Genomic DNA, 23,065 nt, shown 5'->3' on the forward strand with positions numbered 1-23,065 from the left:
GCCCCTGCGAGGCGCTCAGCAGTGACGTGTAGAGTCCGCGACGCTCCCGGCGAGCCGAGCCGGTGAAGTGGGGGAGTTGGCTCGCTGGACCGAGCCCCGGGGCCATGGCCTCGGCCGGGGTGGCCGCTGGGCGACAGGCCGAGGATGCGTTACCGCCACCGGCCGACCCGCCGCTGACCGAGACCAAGCCGTTGCCGCCGCCGCAGCTGCCGCCACCGGTGGCCGCGCCCCAGCCGCAGCAGTCGCCGGCGCCCCGGCCCCAGAGCCCCGCCAGCATGAAGGAGGAGGAGAACTACTCCTTCCTGCCGTTGGTTCACAACATCATCAAATGGTAAGGAAGGGCCCCGGAAGAGGGGGCCCCGCCGCCGCCGCTGGCGCTGGCGCTAGGAGGCTGCAAGGGTGCGTCCCCATTTCTCGGGCGGGCAGGCCGAGGCCAGGGGGTGGGCAGGGGCCTCTCCCGAGAGCTCGCGGCGCCTGTCCGGGCGCATGGGGGCGCCGGGGGGCGCCGTGCTCTATGCGGGGGACACTTGCTCCGAGCTGGCCGGCACAGGTGGCCGGGGGCCTCGGGAGCCTGGGCAGCGTCCCTGAGGCTCCGTAGGGTTAAGACGCGCTCTGGTTTTCTCCTCGTCTTCAGCACATCCCGCAGAGAAACATCGTCGGGACTGCATAGCGTTCTGCTAGGCGTTACGGGGTGCGCACGGTAAAAGGGGCCGACTGCGGGCCGGCCTTGTGGCGTAGCAGGTAAAGCCGTCGCCTGTAGCGCCAGCATCCCGAATGTCTCCAGTTCGAGTCCCGGCTGCTCCACTTCTGGTCCAGCTCTCTGCTGTGGCCTGGGAAAGCAGTGGATGATGGCCCAAGTCCTTGGGCCCCTGCACCCACGCGGGAGACCTGGAAGAAGCTCCTGGCTCCTGGCTTTGTTCGGGCTATTTAGGGAGTGAACCAGTAGATAGAAGATCTCTCTCTGTTACCCATAATTATGTTACCCATAATTCATACAGATTGAGCCTGCAGGGCTGAGATGGCCTGCAGAGACACAGAAATCGCCTCCACCGGGCCTGGACTAACTTGATCCCAGCCTACCTTGAAAGGATATGGCCGTGCTGTTGGCCAGCCCTCAGGGGAGCCCAAGCTTTCGGACAGACAGGCTCTGGAAAGGAAAAAACAAAAACAGACAAGAAACCAAAGTCCCCCCCGTTCCACGCTTGCCTGAGTGAGTACGCCGCTGGCGCTGACGTCACGGAGTGGTGCCTGGGAGAGTGAGGAGGTGCAGCCGAGGCATCGGCCGCTTGCTGCAGGCAGACACGTCCCAACGGGACATGCGTGGTGTTTGGCCTTTCGTGGAAGTAGGAGGAGTACGTTCTGAAACAGCAGTGAGAGGTATAGGACAGCCAATACGAGGATTGTTTTGAAAGTTCACGGAAAAGTGCGTATTATGGAAAGATGTGTATGGGTTTCATTTTATTTTTCAGGGATTGGTTTTACTTATTTGAAAGGCAAAGTGATAGGGAGGCAGAGAGAGAGAGAGATCTTCCATCTGTTGGTTCACTGCCCAAATGGCCACAACGGCCGGCCTGGGCCAGGCTGAAGCCAGGAGCCTGGAACCCCATCCGGGTCTCCCACGTGGGCGACAGGGGCCCCAAGCACTTGGGCCATCCCGGCTGCTTTCCCAGGCGCATTATCAGGGAACTGAATTGGAAATGGAGCAGCGGGGACTTGAGTAGGTCCTCATGTGGGATGCCAGCATCAACGGCTTGTGCCACAATGCTGGCCCCTGAACCAAAATTTTAGTTCCATTTTTCCAGTAACTTTTTTTTTTTTAATTCATTTGAAAGGCAGAATTACAGAGAGGCAGAGAGAGAGAGAGAGAGAGCTTCCACCCAATGGTTCACTCCCCAAATGGCTGCAACAGCCGGAGCTGTGCCGATCTGAAGCCAGAAGCCAGGAGCTTCTTCTGGGTCTCCCAAGCAGGCAGGGGGCCAAGGACCTGGGCCATCTTCTACTGCTTTCCCAGGCCATGGCAGAGAGCTGGATCGGAAGTGGAGCAGCCGGGACTAGAACCAGCACCCATATGAAATGTCGGTACTGCAGGCGGTGGCTTTACCCACTACGCCATAGCGCCGGCCCCGCAGTAACTTTCTGAAGTTCCCTGTATGAGAACTGGCAGTGCAGTCGGTTTCTTTCCGTCGGAGTCACCACGAACAAGGTTGTTTTCAGCCCCGTTTTAATCTCATGCCACCATTCGTCGTGTGTGTAGTCTGTTGTTGGCTGACTCACGACTCAGTGCTAGATGTAAACCCCCAGGCTTGCCACTCGAGCTCAACCATTTAAAACCAAAGCAAGCTAAACTTGACACCACCACCATTGCGGGGGCGTTCAGGTTGAAGGTTGATGGGCTTGCCGATGCTGTGCTGAGATGGAGTCGCTGCTGACAACGTGGACTTTTTTTTTCTTTTAAAGATGTATTTATTTGGAAAGAGTTACAGGGTCCGATGTTACCTGCGGTGCTGCCTTCCCATATAGGCACCGGGTCGAGTCCTGGCTGCTCCACTTCGAATCCAGCTCCCTGCTAATGGCCTGGGAAAGGCAGCAGAAGATGGCTCAAGTGTTTGGACTCTGCTACCCGTGTGGGAGACCCAGAAGAAGCTCCTGGCTTTCACCTGCCCCAGCCCTAGCTGTTATGGCTGTTTGGGGACTGAACCAGCGGGTGCAAGATCTCTCGCTCTGTCTCTCCTCTCTAAGTTTGACTTTAATTAATGAATAAATCTTAAAAAATTTTTTTAAAAAAGGAGTTACAGTGAGAAGAAGAGACAGAGAGATCTTCCATGTGCAGGTTCAGTCCCCAGATGGCCAAAACAACGGGCCTGGGCCTGGCAGGATCTAGGAGCTTCATCCTGTTCTCCCACGTTGGTGGCAGGGACCCAAGGACTTGGACCATCTTTTCGCTTCATTTCCTAAGCCATTAGAAGGAGCTGGACTGGAATTGGAGCAGCTGGGACACAAACTGGCACCCATCACAGGCAGTGGCTTCACCCGCGGCACCCCAACGCCGACCCCCAGTGTGAGCATCTTGACTGGTAATGGCCCAGCTCTCTGGAGAGCGGGCAGACGAGAGAGACTTGCGGGCTGTGGACGGCCTGGACGCCTTTGTTCTCCCATTAGACCCGCCTTCCTTTGGCTTCCCTACGTTCGTGCCGCCCTGTGATCTCAAGTGACACTTCGGGGCTACCCAGTGCAGTCCCGGAGGCGCGTAGAATTATAAAGGATTAACCCAGAATACGCTGGTTTTGGGAAAAATGGAAACAGAACATTCACAGTGACAAGGACAGCTGTTGGGCTCCCCAGCGGTTTATCCGTGGACCCCAGCAGAGCAGCTGTGCTGGGATGGCCCCAGCAGCAGTCAAGAGACAGCGGGCCTTGCCGCGCGACAGGCCTGGGTTGGGCTCAGATCTGGGTGCTGGTGCTGGCTCGCGTTCTCATCTGTGTGGGTGCTGGCGCTCTCCCAGGTGCAGGTGTCTCGTCTCATAGGTGGGTGGTGCACCCCAGGCGATGGGCCCAGACTGCAGCTTTGCAACATACCGGCAGGGTAATGTTGGGTGAGTGGGCCTCGTTTTCTCTTGAGATGGGAACCACAAGATTGTAGTGGGGACACTGAGAACTGTGAGAGATGACAGGTGTGTCCCACGGCTCTGGCTCTGTTCCCCCTAAGGGGACAGTGAAGTTGTTTGTTTTTTAAAACATAGAACCAAAAAGAACAGGACAAAGATGAGTGGTTGCCACAAAGTAGAGGGCCACGTGCTAACCCCTGTCAGCCAACGATGGAACAAGGGCTCCCCTGACCCTCAGCGACCTCTGGGAATAAGGGTGAAGGCGAGGGTAAGCACGGGAGGTTACTGCAAAGCCTAAGAGGGGACCGCCTTCAGCCGCCTTGGCAGGCGATTAGAGGACTCCTCTGCTCCCAGGATTGTTCCTGGGGAGGAGTGAGTCAAAGAGTGGGCTGAGGGGCAGCAGGTGCATTGCTGGACCAGGTCCAGGGAGCCGTAATGAAAGTGGATTCAGAGAAGGTTCGCGGCTCACAGCCTGCAGAGGGAGACCCCAGCTGGCTGCCTCACGCCACCTGCTGCTGGACTGGCACCAGAGGGGACAGAGGTGTGTGGCCAGCCCGAGAGAGAAAAGGCATTGGAAAGAAAAAAGACGTCCTTTCTCCCAAGAAAGAGCCCAGTCGGTTCGTTCTGAGAAAGGGAGACAGCAACTCACGCCTTTGAATCCGTGCTGGGCCGCTGAGTGTAGATAGACAAGCCGTACAGAAAGACAGCCCCGACAGAGAGCAGGAGAGCCCCTGGGAGGAGCCGTGTGAGCGGAGCTGGGCGCCCACATCTGGGCGAGGACGGGCTAGGTGGCAGTCAGGGCCCGCGGCGTAGGCGTGTTTCCTTCCCTAGGCTCTGGAGGGGAGCAGAGGGGAGCAGGAGCCCTGGCGCAGGGCTGGCACTGAGCAGTCTGAATCAGGTGGGGGACAAGGGGGAAGGGCCCAGGTAAGGAGCTGAGGCCACAAAGTGGCCTGGCCACGGGCTCCGCTCTCAGTTTGGTGGAAGGGGAGAGCTGGCAAGCGGGGAGGAGGCAGCAGTGGGAGCAGCGCATCCCCCCCCCCCCCCCACCGCGCAGCGAGACTTTGTACCCTGAGGGTTGATGAGCTATGGAGATACAGGCTGGGGGCCGGGGGGCGGGGGGTGAGGGGGTGAGGGCGAGGCCCGGCCCAGCTGTCCAGGGAGGCGCTTGCAGGCCCTTGGTCTGTTCTGCACCGCCACGTCCCTCTGGCCTTGACTGTTGTCTTTGCTCAGGGCAGCAGCAGGAGAGCGGACCCTGAGACGGTGCGTGCCGCCTCTCTTGCCCTTGTAGAAGGAGTTGGAGTGTGACACGCTTGGCTTCTTTAAACTGTTTAGGGAAAGTAACTTGCAAATTGGGCAGTGTAGAAAGGTGTCAGATGAGGAGTGCCTGGCCCCACGTCCCCTCACCGAGGGTCACCTGCTGCTCCTCGAATTTTCTGGGCAGCTTTTCAGAACTTGCCCACAGGTGGAGAACAGGCTGCGTCCGGTGCTGGCAGCGCTGAGGGGTGTGTTCTGGACAGCTTTCCCTGTCACACACAAAGGTTCGTCTCTCAGGGCCCCCGCAGGAGCCCCGGGGGGCTTCTGTGGGGCACCCTGCTCTGTTCTCCTGCTAGTCCCCGCCACGCTGGGGCAGGCGTCCAAGCCCATGCTGAGTGGCAGTGCTGGGCGCAGGGTCCACACGTGTGTATTTTGATAACCTGGTGCTGAATGTAGAGCACCCCATCTTTTTAGCCGACACCCCATCTCTCTAGCCTGCCTCCAAATCTCAGCCCTGTAAGCTGGGCCGCTTTGATCAACCTAAAAAGCCGTCACCCAAAACAGCCTGTAAATCTGCTGGCCAAAACTCAGTAAGAAAAAAATCGGGGCTGGCACTGTGGCACTGTGGGTTACAGCCACTGCCTCCATGCCAGCATCCCAAGTGGGCGCCAGTTCGAGTCCTGGCTGCTCCGCTTCCCATCCAGCTCCCTGCTAATGTGCCTGGGAAAGCATCGGAAGGTGGCCCAAAAGAACTAAATAAATCTTTAGAAAAAAAATAAATAAATAAAGTTGTAGATGGAGTCCCAGGGTAGCCATGGGAACAAAAGGGAAAGTGAGCCCCCCCCCCCCCGCACCTTGTCCCCACGCTGGGGCGTCCGTTTACTGAAGCAGCCCCAGCCCCAGGACCCCCATGTCATTCCTGGCCGTTTGCTGGCGCAGTGAGCACCAAAGCGAGCATTGCCTTTGCTGTCACTTGGGCAGTTTTGTCCGGAGGTAGGTTTCCAGCAGCGGTACCTGTGACTGTGAACTTCAGTCGCCAGGCTCCCCAAGAACACATGCCTGGGTGCTTGTGCCGCCGCGGCAGCCGCCAGTCGCATGGGTCAGAAAGGACGTCTTAGAGCTGTGTGCATTGCTGCGTCAGACAAAGCGTCTCTCCACGTGCACTTTTAGACGTATTTGCGTTTTGCCATGGGATAGTTCTTTGTGTGAGCTCTGCGCGGTGGTGGTGGTGAAGTCGTGTCTGTCGGGCGTGGTGAGTGCCTCCCCCACACTGCTGTTTCCCTCTCCCCTGTGCGTGGGTGCCGCTTCCCCAGATAGGATGCCCCTGCCCTCCGCCTGCCTCTGAGCCGGGTGCCCCGCAGAGGCCTCCCCACTGCAGCTCCAGCCGCGCCATCTCGGCCCCAGCGCTTCATGCCTCCATCTTGTGCTTTCCGTCTCTGGTGTGCAGAATGGCTTTGAGTGAATGAGCCGGGTCCTCCCACCGCCCGTAGCTGGGTAGCTGGATGTCCATTGCCCACCCCCTCCCACCCCCCAGTCGCTGGCTGGCTCTCAGGCCCTGGCTCCGGGGTGTCTTCCCGTCCACTCCTGGGTGCTGTGTCCTCCACTGCCGGTCCGTCCCAGGTCTCCGTGGCACATTTTATTACTTTCGGGCTTGTCTTTCTCTCCCTTTGCTTGTCAGTTTGAGTTTTCAAAATGGTCACGGAAAATGTGTTTTTACAAACTATGCATAGATTTCACAATTGTTTACCCCAAAATAAACTTGCCTTTAATTCTGCTTTTCCATGAACTTTGTGAAGTGCACCTTTTTTTTTTTTTTTTTTAAGATTTATTTGAAAGTTAGAGTTACACAGAGAGAGAAGGAGAGAGAGGGAGAGGGAGGGAGGGAGAGAGAGAGAGGTCTTCCATCCACTGGTTCAATCCCCAAATGGCTGCACCAGCCGGACCTGCACCGGTCTGAAGCCAGGAGCCAGGAGCTTCTTCCAGGTGGGTGCAGGGGCCCAAGGACTTGGGCCATCTTCTACTGCTTTCCCAGAGAGCTGGATAGGAAGTGGAGCAGCCGGGACTCGAACCAGTGCCCATATGGGATGCTGGCACTGCAGGCGGCAGCTTTACCTGCTATGCCGCAGCGCCGGCCTCTTGTCTTCTCTTTGCTCCTTTACTTCCAAGCTTGTTGACACCACTCACCAACCAGGTCTTTTAACCTCATTCTGGATTTTTTTAAGATTGGTTTATTTGAAGATCAGAGTTACAGAGAGAGGGATAGATAGAGAAATCTTCCGTCCACTGGTTTACCCCAGGCCGCAGCCAGGAGTTTCATCTGGGTCTCCCATGTGGGTGCAGAGGTCCAAGTGCTTGGGCCATCTCCAGTGCTTTTCCAGGCCATAGAGAGAGCTGGATCAGAAGTAGCGCTGCTGGGACCAGAAGTGGCGCCCATATGGGATACTGGCGTTGCAGGTGGCGGCTTAACCCGCTACGCCATAACACCAGCCCCTAATTCTGGTTCTTACAAATTCTTTTTTTTTTTTTTTTTAAGATTTATTTTATTTATTTGAAAGAGTCACAGAGGTAGAGACAAGAGAGAGCGGTCTTCCATCTGCTGGTTCACTCCCCAGATGGCTACAATGGCCGAAGCTGTGCTGATCCAGAGCCAGGAGCCTCTTCCAGGTCTCCCACATGGGTGCAGGGGCCCAAGGACTTGGGCCATCTTCTACTGCTTTCCCAGGCCACAGCAGAGAGCTGGATCGGAAGTGGAGCAGCCAGGGCTTTCACCCGCTGCGCCGCAGCGCTGGCCCCTCTCACAGATCCTTAACCAGCCTCTTTGCTGTGGTCCTCTCTACTGGTTCGCCCTGTGCCTGTCACCAGATTCCTGTTTTTCTACTCACAATTCCCCAGAGCTGCCTCCCTGTTCTTTCCAAAGTGAGCGCACACGTTGGCCTGCACTCAGGGGTCTCAGCAGACCACCTGAGGATCGCCTGCCTGGACCACCCACTGCGGAGCTGGGAGTGGGACCTGGCTGCTGCAAGTGTCTCTGGGTGGGGGGCGCCCTGGGCCCGGCAGCCCCTCTTCAGGAGACCCACAGATCACCACGCGTTGGTTCAGGGCGCGCTCCGAGGCTGCCTCGGCGCAGGGAGCTCTGGGAGCCCGCACCGCCCACTGCACGGCCACCCTGTGGCATTAGTGCCCACGCCGCGTTCCTCCCCACGGCTGAGTGAATGGCCAAACCTACGCATTCGTGTTATTTTTAAAGAGCAAGGGAAAGACAAGCCTCGTTCTGGGTGTGCGAGAGCTGTGCACTGTTGGAGACCTCGCTTCACGGATGCGGGCGCTGCGGCCGTAATGAAGGGGTGGAAGTGAGCGCTGCTCGGCCAGGAGAGCGAGCTTTTTTTTTTTTTTTCTTTCTTTCTTTCCTTCAGTCAAATCTGAGCCTGGAACTGAATGTCTCCGCCAGAATCCTGCACTGCGCCTGCGGCTCTGCCCGCCCACCTGGCCGGAATATTCTGGACTGCTCGATGTGTCTTTCAGGGCACGTTCTAATTCTTCCAGATGTCTTAGGGCCTGGAGTGGGCGGTCGAGAACTGACCCCGACCCCGTGGAGGGGCTGAGTCAGGCTCACACAGCGCTGAGACCGCCTGCCCCTCGGCGGGTCAGCAGGACCTCTCACACGGGGACACGGTGTCGTTGACCGGCTGCTGTTTTAATCGGCTCGGCCCTCCAGGCCAGCTGAGCCCCGCTCGCAGGCTGTGCACTTGCGGGGAGGGCCCACACCGGCACCCCAGGCTCTGTTGTGCACCCAGGTGCTGCAGCCCCCCGCCGGTCCCTCTCGCCTCCCTCCAAGCCCTGGGAGAGGCTGCGGACCTGGATGGGGAGTGTGTGGGAGGCTGTGGAGAGCCGTCCCAGGCCTGCCTAAGCCCTCGCTGTTCTCGGCCGCTTCATTTCACCCGTTGGCCTGCTGGGCCCCCGGAACTCGGGCCCCACGGGGACAGGCCTTCCCCAGGCCACCAGGCACTCAGCGCAGCAGGAGAAATTCCAGGGAGGGTGTCTTCCCCCGGCCCCTGGGGGGTGTGGGAGGTTGAGCCTGAGGGGACCAGAGGCCCTCGTGGGGGTGCTGTTTGAGCGCACCTGGCAGGTGCTGTCTGGGCTGGGTGGCAGAAGGGCCAGAAGGAAGGGGAGGACTTGGGTCTCCGGCAAGGCAGAGGCTGCAGGTGGTCTGGAGGGGCCGGGGAGGGGGCGACAGCGCCTGTGGCTGGGAGACTGGGCACGGGGGCAGGGAGTCTGGGAGGGCAGGTCTCCCAGAGGCCACCGTGGACCTGTGCGGGTCCCCAAGCTTGACAGCTGTTAGGAAGAGGAGTGGGAGCTGTTAACCTGCTTGACAGCTGTTAGGAAGAGGAGTGGGAGTTTCGGGGTGCCAGCGGGGGGCATCCCAGCACCCGCAGACGGGCCAAAAATAGTGTGTGTCTGTGAGCCGGTACAGCGAGGGTGTGCGGTCCCGAGCCCTCTCCCACAGGCCCACCAGGCGCTGGCAGAAGCGGAGCAGAGACAGGGACGTCACCCGCAGCGCGTGGGAGCACGGTTCCCCCGCCGCCCCCGGGGTGTGCGTCAGCGCAGGTTTTGGAGCGCGTCTTGGTAACATCTGTCTGAGATTACGTAACCTTTGACCCAGCGTTCCCGCTCGTAGGAAATGGTCTTGTCCAGCATACTTGCACAAGTCCGGGGGGTGGAGGTACAAAGCGTCCACGTCCCGAAGCCTCGCTGGCAGCCGCGTGATCCATGCGGCTGTGTGGTGCTGACCGGGAAGCCAGGCGTCCCGGGCTGCGAGAGAGGCCTCCAGGCAGGTGTGCGTCCGGGCCAGGGCCCAAGAAGGCCCAGGGGCCCTGGGCCAGGCACGGTCGGCAGAGGCTGAGGGGGTGGAAGCTTGGAGGAGGAGGATGTGGGAAACTGAGGCAGACCCCACTGAGAGAGAGTTTGGCAAGAGGCCAGCTTCCGCGGACCTGGGTTTCCCATGCATCAGAGCTGCCGGGGGTGGCGACACCCGGACCAGAAGGGGGCAGAGAACGTGCGGGCCTGGGCCTTCACTGCACCCACCTAAGCCTGAGGGTCCCCCGAGTGCCTGCTCCCCAAACTCAGCCCCAGCCTCGCCCTGGCCTGTGCCGTCTCCGTCTTTTCCTCCTTCACCCTGCGGGTCCCCTTTCTTCCCCTGAAGCTGGACAGCGGCTCCGGTGGAGCCCAGAGGGGCGGGCCCTGTTCCCCCCTCTCAGTATTGGGGTCTGCCTGTGCTCCTGGCCGGCCGCTTCACACTCCTCCTGGCTGGCTCCCAGCTGGGGCCTGCGAGTTCTCCTCGCCGTTTGCAGAGGGGCTCCTGGGGGCTCTGTGCTCTCCCTCCCCGGCGTAGCTGCCTGCCTGGTGGCTTCGCTCCTCGCTGAAGACTGGTGCCTTCCCCCGAGTGCGCTGGTGGAGGCCGGCATCTGGGCGTGTGTGCAGAAGTGAGCGTCTTGGACATGGCCTGTTTTGGGTGGGGCCCAAGAACCGGATCCCCAGCGCCTCCTTGCCAAGTGTGACCGCACGCATCGTCTTTGGTTTTTATCGCGTCCTTTCAGACGCACGCAGCGTGGGTCCGTTTGCTTGAAACGTGCACTTCAACGCCCAAACTGCCGTTGGCCTTGGACGCATCACGGTTGGTGCCACGTGTGCGTCCAGGGCCTTGGAAGCCGGGAGGAGGCTGTGAGTTTCAGGATCTGAAGGCGGTGGTGAGGAGGCAGCCAGGCAGAGGGAGGATGGCGGGGCAGGGCCGTGAGGGTCGCACGTGGGCAGGCTGCAGCCTGGTCGTGGTGGTTATGCTGGTGGCGGGAGGGGAGACCCGTGTCCACTGCTGTCAGCTGGTTCCCCCGATTTACCATGTGTGTCCAGGAGCCAGCCGAGGGGTCTGTGCAGTGGAATCGTTGGGTTTGAGATTCTCTGTTTGGGCCCCCTCCTCCCAGGGGTTGGGAATTAACCAGCGGCCCGTTGCCTCGGAACCCAGGCTGCCGTCGATGGTTGTCTGCAGCCAGGGCATCCGGGGACATAGGGACTGTTTGGCTGGCGGGTCAATGGCTGGAGTAAGGACTGGCCCCGGAGCCTGCCCCCAGCTCAGAGCTGGGCCACGCCTCATCGGCCCCCTGCAGGGCAGCCTACTGAGCTAACTGGCTTTGAGCTTGTCATCTGCACCATTGGCTTTGGAAAGCTCATCCACGTGCTAAACTGTTAGCAGCTGGGCGTCCATTTCTTTGGCCGCGGTGTGGAGTAGGCGGCCCTTGCGTCGAAGTGACGGCCAGGAGGCCAAGGCCGAGTGACCAAGTGAGGACTTTGCATGACTGAGCCAGGGGCCTGCACCTGCTGAGGCGTTCCAGCAGCCCTTAACCAATTTACAGCTGCCTAATGACTGGAAATTGGTGGTGATATTAACAGGCTTCAAGCAAACATGGAAACCCCAGCCAAAGTTAACTCTTGCCAGGCTGATCGAGTCTGGGCTGGAGATGGCTCGCCAGGGTGGCGACGGCTGTGTTTGCCTTGGTCACCTGATCCTTAGTGGGTGGTTTGGTCCATCATTCCCCACATGCTGATGGGCCGATGGGCCGATGGGCCGATGGCGAGCGTTCATTCTTTTTTTTTTTTTTTGGACAGGCAGAGTGGACAGTGAGAGAGAGGAGACAGAGAGAAAGGTCTTCCTTTTACCGTTGGTTCACCTTCCAATGGCCGCTGCGGCCAGCGCGCTGTGGCCAGCGCACCGCGCTGATCCGATGGCAGGAGCCAGGTGCTTCTCCTGTTCTCCCATGGGGTGCAGGGCCCAAGCACTTGGGCCATCCTCCACTGCACTCCCTGGCCACAGCAGAGAGCTGGCCTGGAAGAGGGGCAACCAGGACAGAATCTGGCGTCCCGACCGGGACTAGAACCCGGTGTGCCGGCGCCGCAAGGTGGAGGATTAGCCTAGTGAGCCGCGGCGCCGGCCTGAGCATTGATTCTAAGTGTCTGCCCCATCCTGGGGACCAGGGACAGGGGACTGGCCTGGGACACGAGGTAGCTGTGAGGTGGCACTCCCAGAGCTAGCTGACCGCTGGCTGGAGGGCACGGACCCCAAGCCTGGGGGCCGGGGGCTGCTTTGACTGCCTGGCCTAGAGCCCTGGGAGTAGGTGCTGGGGCCCGCAGCCCACCGGGGACAGACACAGAAACGGGGCGTTCTGTGGGGTGCGGAGCAGGGGGCAGGCGTGGGTCCGAGCTGGGAAAGCTAACCTCTGCCCTCTGTCCCCCGCCCTCGTAGCATGGATAAGGACAGCCCGGACGTCCACCAGGACCTGAACGCCCTCAAGGCCAAGTTCCAGGAGCTGCGCAAGCTGGTGGGCGCCATGCCTGGCATCCATCTGAGCCCCGAGCAGCAGCAGCAGCAGCTGCACAGCCTCCGCGAGCAAGTGCGCACCAAGAACGCGCTGCTGCAGAAGTACAAGAGCCTCTGCATGTTCGAGATCCCCAAGGACTAGGGGGGGCAGGGGGCGCCGCGGGAGGGGCAGGGGGCGCCGTGGGGGGGGGCAGGGGGCGCCGCGGGCCCTGCTGCTCGCTTGGTGAGCGGTCCTGCTGGGGGCTCTGTAGTAATCCTGTGTCTGCTAATGACTCGTGTGCCTGGGGGGGGGGGGTCAGAATGTTCCTGGAGGCTGTGGGGAGAGCATGTGCTGTGTCAGCCCCCCAGTGCTGCTGAAGAGCCCAGTAGGAAGGGGGGCGGCTCCTCTGGCCGCCTGGGGCCCTGCTAGGATCAGTGTGCCAGGTACAGACTGTTCCCGTCAGGAGACATTTGCATAGAATTCACCGGGAATTAGGCCTGCATGGGTTTAATGTGATTGAAGGAGGCTGTGGGAGTAGGAGGCCGCAGGCCAGGGCGGGCTGTCTCCCCTCCCCGGTGCTTCCTTTGATGTGTGAGAAGGGGGGAGCCCTGCGGGCCGCCCGCCCGCCCTGTGCCTCTTGTTCTTCTCCTGCCTGTGCCTGACGGGGCCCACACTGCTTCCCCGGGAGGGGACCGGGCGTGCTTCCTGCCGCCCCCCCTCCCCCCGGACTCGCCTGGTCCTGGTTAGCAGAAGCTTCCCACCCCGCTGGCCCTCTGTCATCACCCGAGAAGACCCCCTGGAGATGGGCGCCTCCCACCTCCCTGCCGGCCTTGTTGGCAGGAGTGCCAGTGCGGTGCAGGTGTTTGTGGCTGGGGTTCCAGCTCTAGGGGAGAGGGGGAGCGCCTGGCCCGGGAGGCAGCGGGGGAGCGGGAAGGAGGCCTGGTGACCGTGGCGGGGACAGAGGGGACCAGGTCTACCGGGGAACTGCTGTCCTGCGGAGTCGGTGATCCTCCCGGCATCTCAGAGTAGAGGGCGGGCGGCTCCAAGGCTCTGATCTGGTACTGGAAGCACAGGAAAGCATGGGGGTGGGGGCAGAGTGGTCTTCAGCTGCTGTGGTCCACAGGGTGTTAACACCCTGGCCTGAGTCGCCGGCACCCCATGTGGTTTGAGTCCCGGCTGCTCCACTTACCATCCAGCTCTCTGCTGTGGCCTGGGGAGGCAGTAGAAGATGGCCCAAGTCCTTGGGCCCCTGCATCTGCATGGAAGACCTGGAGGAAGCTCCTGGCTCCTGGCTTCGGATCGGCTCAGCTCCGCTCCAGCCGTTGCGGCCATTTGGAGAGTGAACCATCGGATGGGAGACCTCTCTCTCTGTGTCTCTACCTCTCTGTAACTCTGTCTTTCAAATAAATAAAATATTAAAAAAAAAAAAAACCCTTTCCACTTACTGCTGCACACCATAGGTTTTCTTTTCTTTCTTTTTTTTTTTTTTAACCGAAATTCATAGTAGGATGCGGGTAGTTGAGGGAAAACGCTGCCTCCCTGGCCCCCAAACCCTGTCTGTTCCCAGGGTGGTCCCCTCTGCACCTGCTGTGCGTGGCCCTGGTCTGCGCTTGGTGAGGTCAGGTGTGCGGGCCCGGTGGCAGTTACAGGGTCACTGGCGCCTGTGCTGAGCCCTTGCACAGCACACGTCATCCCCATGCAGCCCAGGCTTGGGGTCAGAAGTTGTGTACCCCAGATTTGCACTTAGGAGTGGCGAGGCTGGAGCAGGAGTCACCAGCAGGCCCCTTACCCACTGAGGGCCAGAAAGCGGGGGGAGCGCCTCCCAGAGGTGGGGAGTTTTACCTGCAGGCACCTGGGCCCAGCTTCAGGCTCTGCTTTTCAAACAGGAGGGTTTGAAGGCTGAGGGCCTTCGGCCCAGGACCCCAGAGCCTGGAGGCAGGGGGCTGGGCAGGGTTCCCCGTGGCCTCTCCAGGATGGAAGACCAGGACACCTGCGGGAGCTCCGGGATGGGGCCTAAAGCAGCTGGGCAGGTGGAGTCTTCAGGGTCCCCACTCTGGGGGCAGCCTCAGGATCCCTCATCCTGGGGCCAGCACTGTGGTGCCGCTGGTAAAGCATCCCATACAGGCGCCGGTTCAAGTCCCGGCTGCTCCACTTCTGATCCGGCTCCCTGCTAATGCACCTGGGAAAGCAGCAGCAGATGGCCCAAGTGCCTGGGTCCCTGCACCCACGAGGGAGACCTGGAGGAAGCTCCTGGCTTCAGATGGGCCCAGCTCTGGCTGTGACGGCCACTTGGGGAGTGAACCAGCAGATGGAAGACCGACCTCTCTAACTCTTTCAAATGAATAAATCTTAAAAAAAAAAAAATCCCTTATGCGAAGGTTGATACAGGTTTGGATAGCGCCCCAAATGGAAGGGCCTGGGCCGTGGACACTGTCTTCCCCAGCTTTTCATGGAGCGCAGGGTTGGTGAATTCCGAGCTCCTGGGACGGTGGATCCGTGGAAACCCTGCCCCTTTTCCTTTTGCCCTGCCCCTGCCTTCCAGCCGTCTCAAAGCAAAGGAAGTCCGCACTTCCATACTGAATTTTATTTTATATTAAAAAAGTCAACAATAATAATAAAGACCTCACACACACACACACACACACACAGTATAAACACCTGGATGAGTTTTTGTTCTTGTCCATGCTGACACCGGAACTATTAAAGTGCAAGTTTTGCGTTTTGTTTGTCCTTTGTGCGATTCCTCACACACACATGTAAACAAGTCACTTGCCTAGGATTGGCAGTTTCCAGAGCGCAAAGGCCTCGGGGCTGCGCAGGGGCCACGGACAAGCTAACGCCCGCCGGTCCTGACCCCCGGGCGGGGCAGCACGTTCCTAGAACCCAACAGCGGCCTGGCGCCCCTCCCTCCCCTCTCCCACCCTCAGAGAGGTTGGGGGAGCCCCAGGCTGAGCCAGCAGTCTTTCCTTCGCGAACAGATGACCGTCCCTTCTCGGCTCGCCGGCGCCTTCCCCAGGGCGCGGGCGCGCGGTGCGGCGCAGGGGGCGCGCAGCCAGGGCCGGTCGCGGCTACGCACGCTCTGGACTCTTTTTAACACAACCACAAAAAGAAACGCACGGCCCTCCCCAAGCCGCGGGGCCCCTAGCTGATGACACAGCGCTCCTTGTCCTTGGCCTGGCCGCCGCCTGCCTTCTCGCGGATGTACAGGAGGTCGCTGTGCACGCTCGGCCTGCGCGCGAAGGGCGCCACGATGCCGAAGGCGTCGCCGGGGTCGCCGCCGCCCCTGCCCGCGCGCTGCAGCCACTTGGCACGCAGCGCCTTCTTGCTGTGCAGCGCGTCGCAGTACTGCACCGACACCTTGCGGTGCAAGTCCGGGCTCATCTCGCTCGGCAGCTTGGCCATGGCGAAGAGCGCGCGGAACATCTCGTCCAGGCTGCTGTTCCTCTTGGCCGAGATCTCGAAGTAGGCGCAGCGCCGGGGGTCGTCGCCCACCAGCTGCTGGATCTCGCGCGGCTCCACCTCGCGGTAGAAGTCCCGGTCGCCCTTGTTGCCACACACCACCAGCGGCACGTCCGCGTTCTCCTTGGTCTTGTTCTTGAGGCACGACTTGGTGTCCAGGATCTGCTGCTTGAGCCTCTGCACCTCCTCGAAGGAGTCGCGGTTGTCCAGGCTGAACACCAGGATGAACACGTCTCCTGCGGGCGGGGAGAGGGAGGTGAGGGCGGCGGCCGTGGCGGGCACGGGGCGGACTGGGCTCTGGGCGCGCACGGCGCGGGTCCCGGGCTGGGCTCCAGGCGCGCACGGCGAAGGTCCCGGACTGGGCTCCCCTGCCCCGCCCCGCGCGCGCGCGAGCGAGGGTCCCGGCCCCCGACCCCCGGCTCACCTGTGAGGATGGAGAGGCGCCGCATGGCCGGGAACGGGTGGTTGCCGGACGTGTCGAGGATGTCCAGCTGGTACAGCTCGCCGCGGATGGAGTAGAACTTGCGGTGGAAGTCCTCGATGGTGGGCGTGTAGGCGTCCTCGAAGCGGCCGGTGAGGAAGCGCGACACGATGGCCGTCTTGCCCACCTTGGACGAGCCCAAGACCACCATGCGGTAACAGTTCTTGGCCGGGATGCTCAGCTCCGAGTCGCCGGGGCACATCTTGTTGAGTACCGCGGCCAGTTTCATGGGGGCGAGAGCAGCGCGGGGGCGGGCAGCGGCCGGAGAGCTCGGCGGGGACTCGGGCGCGGAGAGGCTCCCGCTCGGCTCGGCTCGGCTCAGATCCTTGGAGGCACGATCCCGGGAACAGAGCGCTCTGACTCCCCGCGCCCGCCGCCCGGGTTTATATGCAGCCCGCGCCTGCCAAGCCCCGCCCATAGGGAGCCCCGCCCCTTGCCCCGCCCCCGTCCCGCGGACTCGCCCCAGCCGGGCCCTGCCCGCTGCCCGCTGCGCGTTCGGAGACAGCAGCCCGAGGCCGGGGCGAGGGGGACCTCGGGGTTTCTGGTCCCGGCCGTGCCTGTGCGCCTCTGTGATTTGGGGCCAGGATCCCCCTGAACCCCAACCCCGCAACAAGTACACGCGGGCCTACGCGTACGCCCGCTGCCCTCGGTCCTCAGCTTCCCCAGAAATCGCTTGTAGTCACCCCGCGGTAGCAGCGGCGTTTGCGGGGTGCTCGCGCGCACCGCGTCCGTCTGAGCCCCCAGCGCCGGGTCCCCGGCTGCCCCAGTGCGGGGAGCGCGTTCCCGGCAGGCCGTGTTTGCGGGCCACCGCCGCAGGGGGGCGGCAGAGAGCCCCACTGCGGCGCGCAGCGAGGGACTGAGCGGGGGCCAAGCCCTCGGGCAGCTCCTGGTCCCCCGAGATCCGCAGCCTCTTCTTGCAGCGGGGTGGGGGTCGCAGCCCAGTATCTGGGGGGCCTCTCCCGGCCGCGTGGCTGCGGCCCGAGCCTGCACTCGAACGCTGGAGCGCGGGGCAGGGCCCGGCTGCGGGTCCATCAGGAACCAGCGGCTGTCGATGCTGGCCAGAAATAGGCCGTCTGGAGCTCAGGAGGAAACCCTGGCTCGCGGCGTCCGGTATGGGGGATCCAGGGTTGGGGGGGCATCGGCTGGCTCTGCCCACCCAGCCACCTGCCTTCCTCCCAGTGTTTGCAGAAGGCGAAGGCTCACGCTTGCCTTGGGGTGGGGGGGAACTCAGAGGTCTCCAGCCCCTGTCTGCGCTGGTGGCCTGCGGCTGCGTGCAGCTGGGTGCTCAGGCCTCCGGGGCTCGGAGTACCAAGCCCACCAGGCACTGCTGTACACCTACATGTATGCTGCCTTCCGCGAGACCGCTGTGGGGGCAAGGACCGCTGGCTCTGTCCATTTTACAGGTGGAGAAACTGAGACAGAGAGCAAGCGACTTGCCGGGGAAGGGGGGTCTCACAGCTGCCCACTGCATGGCTGGGGCTTGAACCCTGGGCCTCTCAACTCTTAACCACCCCAGGCTGGCTTCCCTCCCACCAGAGTGCGCCCTGGAGGGCTCACGGGCTCCTCCCTGTGTGTCCCCACGAGGATGGCCTGTACCTGTGGCCAGGGCCTGGGGAAAAAGTGGACTCCACAGGGCCATCCTCACCACCACCAACAGCACCCCTGCCCCTAACCCCAGAGAGGTGCAGTGGCCAAGGGCGGCAGGGTCAAGGGCCCGAGCCTTGGTCGCTGCTGTGCAGACCCAGGGGACCAGACCCCAGCTTCGACCGAGCGCCTCCCTCCCCTCCCTGCCCGGCCTGGGTGTTCCTGGCTGCATCACACGCGCGTCCCATGAATGCCCGGCCTCCCTGTGGAAGTCGGTCCCTTCAGCCCTGGGCCCAGCTGCCAATTCCCCTGCCGATGGCCTCCGGGCGCACACGGCGTCCAGGACTGACGAGTAGAGCCGACTCCGGTTAGCTCGGCTGTCCCACTGCTGGGACAGCTGAGCTGCCCGGCTCCCCATAGCGCTGCCTCCTGGTGCCCCAGCTGCACACAGGAAGCCTTGGGGGGGTCTGTAAACCACCTTGCAATCCCCCAGACCCACCAGCCTCTGCCCCTGGCGCTCACACCCCAGCTTCCCCGTGGCCTAGCCTGCAGAGGGGCTGGGTCCCTGTGCAGGGTGCAATGGCAACTGTTTCATAATATCTGACCAAGCGATGAGTGTGACCGGGGCCTGGATAGCTGGCCTCTGAGGCAGGCCTTAGGCACACGGCCTGGTCTAGAGGCCCAGGTTCGGGAAGGTTCTTGGGAGCTGGGTGTGAGGACAGTGCCAGGCGGGGCCTTCTCAGGGCTCCAGGTGTGGCCGTGGCTGCCCAAGGGGGACGGAGCCCAGGCCAGCCCCTCCCCCAGCAGGCTCCCTTCCTGGAGCCCAGGCCACGCCCTCTGGCAGCTGCCTTCTCAGGGCGATCCCCTGTTCTGGCCACAGTAGAGCCATCCCCGAGAGGCCAGCTCACCCCCCAAACCCTGTGGCCCCCAGCTCCGAGGCGGGCTCAGCCCAGTGAGACTGCAGGGGGCGGCCGGCAGGGGCATTGGGGACACAGGGACGTGAGATTGGTGTCGCGGTGCGGGGGCCAGCAGCCCAGAGGTTCTTCCCAGCACCACACCTGCGACCTGGCAAGTCCTCTGCACCCCAGGGGTTGAGCACGCCTGACCACACACAGGGCGCATGCGCACCCCGCCTCTGGGGAGACCCGGAGGGATCCAGGGAGGGCAGGGGGCGCGGCGTGAACACAGCCGAGGGGCCACAGGGTCTGTCCACTCCAACCCTACGCAAAGCGGGGAGCTGGGCACCTGCCCAGGCCTCATGGCAGAGGATGGGGCGGGGCCAGGACGAGGAGGGGTGGCCGGGCGCGAGGCTGTGCTCACGGGAGGACCCCGTGATGGCTTCTGGCCAGGGGCTCCCACCACAGTCATGGTGTCCAGTGTGCACTGAGCAGCCTTGGTGGGGACCGCCAGGCTCCTGGGGGTGCGGGGCTGACTCGGGACGCCCCACCCCCACCCCGGGTGCAGTGAGGGGAGGTGGCAAGGCAGGGTGGGGGGTTGTGGGGGGACACAGACGCCAGGGGGCCTGCTGGGGTCAGAGCGCCTTTATTGGGGAGTGTGGTCCTAGTAGGGGGCTGGAACCACCCGACGGCAGGTCCGGGGGCCCCCAAGGCACTGAAGCGCCCCTCTCCCCCAGCCGGCGGCTCTCCCCCACACAGGGCCTGGCCCAGTCATCTTCGTTTGTGGGGCCTGGTGGTCTTCTGGCGGTAGATCTCTGCGGTGAATGGCCTGTGGGGGTGGGCCGAGGTCAGCTGGCCCCAGCCCCCAGCCCCTCCCCCTGTGGGAACCGGACCTGACCCCCACTCGGCCCCCCACCCCCTGCGCCTTCAGCCGCCACCAGGGCACAGCAGGTGCACCCGTGTCCCGCCCACTGGCCCCTACTCACTCCTCATAGTAGACAGCGACCATGTAGACGAGGGCCACCACGGCCGTCAGCAGCAGGCCCGTGGGGCTGGCGTATCTGTGGATGCAGCCGCGCGTCAGGGGCGCTGCCCCCCACCCACCGCCCCCCTCAAGACCTCTCCCTCCCTGCCTGGCTTTCTCCTTGGGGGCCAGGGTGCCCGCTGTCCGGGTCCCCATCTGCTGTCTCCTGGTCTGCCTACCCTGACTGCTGGCGGGGGGGGTCCCTGGCTTCAGTCCCCGGCCAAGGCCGCGGTGGGAGGGCATGGGGAGGGCGGGGACAAGTGGCCTCTCGGGACAGGGACAGTGCCGGGGACCAAGACGGCTTCTAGAAGTGGGGTCCTCTGTACAGGGTGCTGCAGGGGGAGGGGAGTGGAAGACCCCGCCCCACCCCCTGGAGGAGGGGCCCGCAGCTCCCTCCCTGTGGACAGGGCACCTGCCGTGGGCTCTGAGCTGCTGACCAGCTTCTGACCTCGTGGGCGGCTTCTCGTGACGGAGCCAAGGAGCCGGCACGCATCTGCCTCGGGCTTCCAGAAATAGCTCCTGTCACGCTGTCCCCTGGTCCATTTCTATAATCACCTCTGATGTCAGAGGGGCTGGGCTGCCCCCGGTCAGCTGGGAGGAGGGGCTTGAGGATACAGGCACCCGTGGGGACCCTTGGCCGTGCTCATCACCCCCCACCTCTCCCTGCTGGTCTGTCTGGAAGCTCAGCCTGCCCCTCCCTGCCACGCAGAGATGCTCTTGCTAACAGACCCCCATGGAGGCAGGATGGGCTAGGGGGGCCTGGAGGGAGCAGGAGCCCAGCACCCAGCGCCAGCCTCATGGCCTCCAGGTTGTTGCCACCCAGGCTCTCAGGCACCCTTGAGTCCCACTCGTGGGGCCCTAGCAGGTGGCAGACAGATGGGCTGGGTCAGCGCCGGGCTGCGGGGTAATGGCTTGTCCCTAACAAGTTCTCTGACCCAGGGCGCTAGCACGTGTGTTCATGTGTGTGCACACATGGTCATGCATGCATCACATATGTGTGTGCACATATGGTCATGTGTTACGCATGTGTCCGTGTGTATCGCACGCACATGTGTGCAGGGAGGGAGGTACCTGCTGTCTTGGGGAACTCAGGGGTTGCGGGGAGGGCCTGGGTGGAGATGAGCGGGTCTAGGGGCACACGGTTCCCACCTCTCCCTGCCCCCCGCCAAACCCAAGGCCAGGTGAGCGGAGTCGGATTGAGGGTGAGCGGGAGGGACAGCTCACAGCCCCAGCTCGCAGGGCTGGGTGGGGGCTGCCCCGTCTGGGGAAAGCAGACAAGTCCCTCCTGGCTTCGTGTCACTCAAAAACCCCAGCCACTCTTAACACCCGAGGCTGCTGGAAGTGGCCCCAACGGCTGCAGGGTCGGAGGTCAGCAGGGGACACCTCGCCCCTGACATCCACCATTTAAGAGCCAGGTCTTTGGAGCCCTAAGATCCCTCCCTCCCTTGCCTGGTCTCCACTCCCTGGGGCCTGGCCCCTCTGAGGGGCGTGTCTTTGTGGCCTTGTCCAGTCGCCGCCCCCCCACCATGGGCTGGAGGCTGCCGGTGGGGGGGGGCACAGGGAGGTTCGGGGAGCTCGCACGGGGGAGCCCCCAGCAGGTCGTGAGCTGCCTGTACTAAAAGGGACCAGACCACCCGGGCTTCCCACGTTCCAGCAGAGGTCACAGATACTTCCGGCATTGTTAAATGGTTAAAACCCAGGCAATGGCTATCTCGAGATGGGAGCATCGTGGGAAAGACAAACCTCAGGGCCACGCCGGCCCACGCCCGTCCCCCACTCACAGCAGGGCCCAGCCCAGGTAGTTTGCCGTGCTGCCCCAGTACATGGGGTTGTCCAGGACGTTGAAGGGGAACGTGGTCACCCTGGCCTCCTTGAGGATTCCAAAGTAGTCACCTGTGGACAAACGGGCCGGGCGGGGTGTTGCTGGGCGGGCCACCACGGCCCCAGAGGGAGGCCCCTGGATGGGCTGCAGTGGGTGGGACCTGCAGGGGAGACAGTGGGGGGGGGACCCAGGGACCGCTCCCCCTCTGGCACACAGAGGGGAGTCCCCAGGGGGAGCTGCAGTGGGTGGGACCCGCAGGGGAGACAGCAGCGGGGTGGGGGGTGAGGCCAGGGCCCGCTCCCCCCGCCCCCGGCACACTGCAGTCCCCAGGGGCCGGGGTGCTGGGCCTGAGCCCTGCCCCTCTCCTCTCGCTCTCAGCTCAGCCACCCTGGCTGCCCCTTCTTCCCACCCACCCCCGGGCCTTTGCACATGCTGTTCCCTCGGCAAGCCTTTCCCTGCTCTGTGCATTCCTGCCTTGCTTACCGAGCGTACCCCTCCCCCCTCCGCCTCCCCCAGCAGGGCCTGTGCCCCCGCTTCTGGCCTGCCTCCTCCCCAGGGCCAGATCCTCTCCCTGGGGGGGGGTGTCCCTGGGACCGGCTGGCTGCTAAGGGCTGCCATGGCTCTGGCCCAATTCACATCTCCACCACCCTGGGAGGGCAGCCGGGGCTTAGTGTCTGTGCACCAGCAGCCAGGAAGGGCAGAGAGCGACCACCAGACAGGCAGTCGCCTGCCCGCCCACTGCCCGGTCCCCAGGGCAGGAAGAAGGGACAGCGAAGTGTCCGGCCCAGCCCCCACAGCCAGGGGACGAGGCGGGAGCCAGCAGACCCTGCCCGCTCCTCTCCTGTGGCTCAGCCCAGCACAATGGAGCAGAAACTAGGACAGCCACTGGCAGGGGGGCTGCCAGCAGCGCTGTCGCCTGGTGTCTGCGAACAATGGGTGCAGGGGTGCAGGGGCTCAGGGCTGCCGGGGAGCCGCCGGGAAGCAGGAAGTGGGGCAGTGGAGCCTGGAGGTGGGCGCCCCAGAAACCCACTCCGGGCTGACTCACTGGGCAGCGACCACCTCGCCCTGGCCTGCTAGGCCACGCCCACTGGGAGGGTCTGCCCAGAGCTGCAGTGCGGGGTGGGGGTGGGGGGTTCTCTGTGCCCTGCCCTGCCCTGCTGGGACCTGCTGTGGGGCTCCCACCTTCCTAGGGACGCAGCCAGGCCACAGGGCGGCCACTCCTGGGCGCGGGCTTCACCCAAGGGGCCGCAGGAGCCCAAGGAGTGAGGCCCGCGGTGGCAGACAGCACCGTCTGGGTACAAGGATGCAGCCAGGGACTCGCCACTGCTGTGGGCTCTGGAGGAAGCTGAGCCAGACTTGCGGAGTCTCTGTGCACCGGCCTGGGCTGACAGGCGTCGAGGGATTGAGGGGTCGGGTCTCTGTCCCCACAGCCCTCACCCTGCCACCGTGTGGACAGGGAGCTGCCCGAGTGCAGCGGGGATGGGGGGGGGAGCTGTGCCCCTCGCCGGGAGGTTGCCCAGACAAGACGCGATGCCGGAGCCCGGTTTCTGGTCTAAGCACAGACAAGCCCGGGCCCCGGCGGCCTGACAGCCCA

General features: G+C 63.0%; 3 protein-coding genes across 10 annotated transcripts in view; 1 reads left to right on the forward strand and 2 right to left on the reverse strand.

Moving 5' to 3' along the window:
- Positions 1-13: 13 nt before the first annotated feature.
- Positions 14-13,636, forward strand: MED9 (mediator complex subunit 9). The gene is made up of 2 exons (XM_051830753.2): positions 14-331; positions 12,151-13,636. Exons 1-2 carry the CDS (start codon positions 105-107, stop codon positions 12,365-12,367), a joined length of 444 nt encoding a protein of 147 aa, XP_051686713.1. The 5' UTR covers positions 14-104; the 3' UTR covers positions 12,368-13,636.
- Positions 13,637-14,774: 1,138 nt separating this feature from the next.
- RASD1 (ras related dexamethasone induced 1) lies at positions 14,775-16,550 on the reverse strand. Of its 2 annotated transcripts, none has more exons than XM_070061739.1 (2): positions 16,089-16,550; positions 14,775-15,826 (listed from the first exon to the last, which is right to left on the reverse strand). In XM_070061739.1, the coding sequence occupies exons 1-2, from the start codon at positions 16,372-16,374 to the stop codon at positions 15,129-15,131; spliced, it is 984 nt and encodes a 327-aa protein (XP_069917840.1). In that variant the 5' UTR covers positions 16,375-16,550; the 3' UTR covers positions 14,775-15,128. The 2 variants fall into 2 exon arrangements, with proteins under 2 accessions (XP_069917840.1, XP_002723370.1); XM_002723324.5 differs by having other exon boundaries at positions 14,775-15,900; positions 16,089-16,537.
- A 2,705-nt stretch (positions 16,551-19,255) lies between these two features.
- The window catches only part of PEMT (phosphatidylethanolamine N-methyltransferase), a 60,744-nt gene continuing 56,934 nt past the window's right edge, over positions 19,256-23,065 (reverse strand). For 6 of the 7 annotated variants that reach the window (XM_051830752.2, XM_008251612.4, XM_008251608.4 and 3 more), the window contains 3 exons: positions 21,431-21,542; positions 19,612-19,686; positions 19,256-19,454 (listed from right to left, as the gene is read on the reverse strand). In XM_051830752.2, the coding sequence (XP_051686712.1) occupies positions 19,397-19,454; positions 19,612-19,686; positions 21,431-21,542 (245 nt within the window). In that variant the 3' untranslated portion in view covers positions 19,256-19,396. The remainder of the gene's footprint in view (positions 19,455-19,611; positions 19,687-21,430; positions 21,543-23,065) is intronic. The other variant, XM_070061752.1, reaches the window with a different exon arrangement.

The sequence above is a fragment of the Oryctolagus cuniculus genome, chromosome 17 (assembly GCF_964237555.1).
Source record: "Oryctolagus cuniculus chromosome 17, mOryCun1.1, whole genome shotgun sequence".
In the NCBI taxonomy this organism is placed as follows: Eukaryota; Metazoa; Chordata; class Mammalia; order Lagomorpha; family Leporidae; genus Oryctolagus; species Oryctolagus cuniculus.

Coding starts and splice junctions, on each gene's coding strand:
- MED9 (XM_051830753.2), top strand. CDS start 105: ATGGCCTCGGCCGGGGTGGCCGCTGGGCGACAGGCCGAGGATGCGTTA. Junction 332..12,150: donor GTTCACAACATCATCAAATG/GTAAGGAAGGGC, acceptor CCGCCCTCGTAG/CATGGATAAGGACAGCCCGG.
- RASD1 (XM_070061739.1), bottom strand. CDS start 16,374: ATGAAACTGGCCGCGGTACTCAACAAGATGTGCCCCGGCGACTCGGAG. Junction 15,827..16,088: donor GCGCCTCTCCATCCTCACAG/GTGAGCCGGGGG, acceptor CTCAAGCAGCAG/ATCCTGGACACCAAGTCGTG.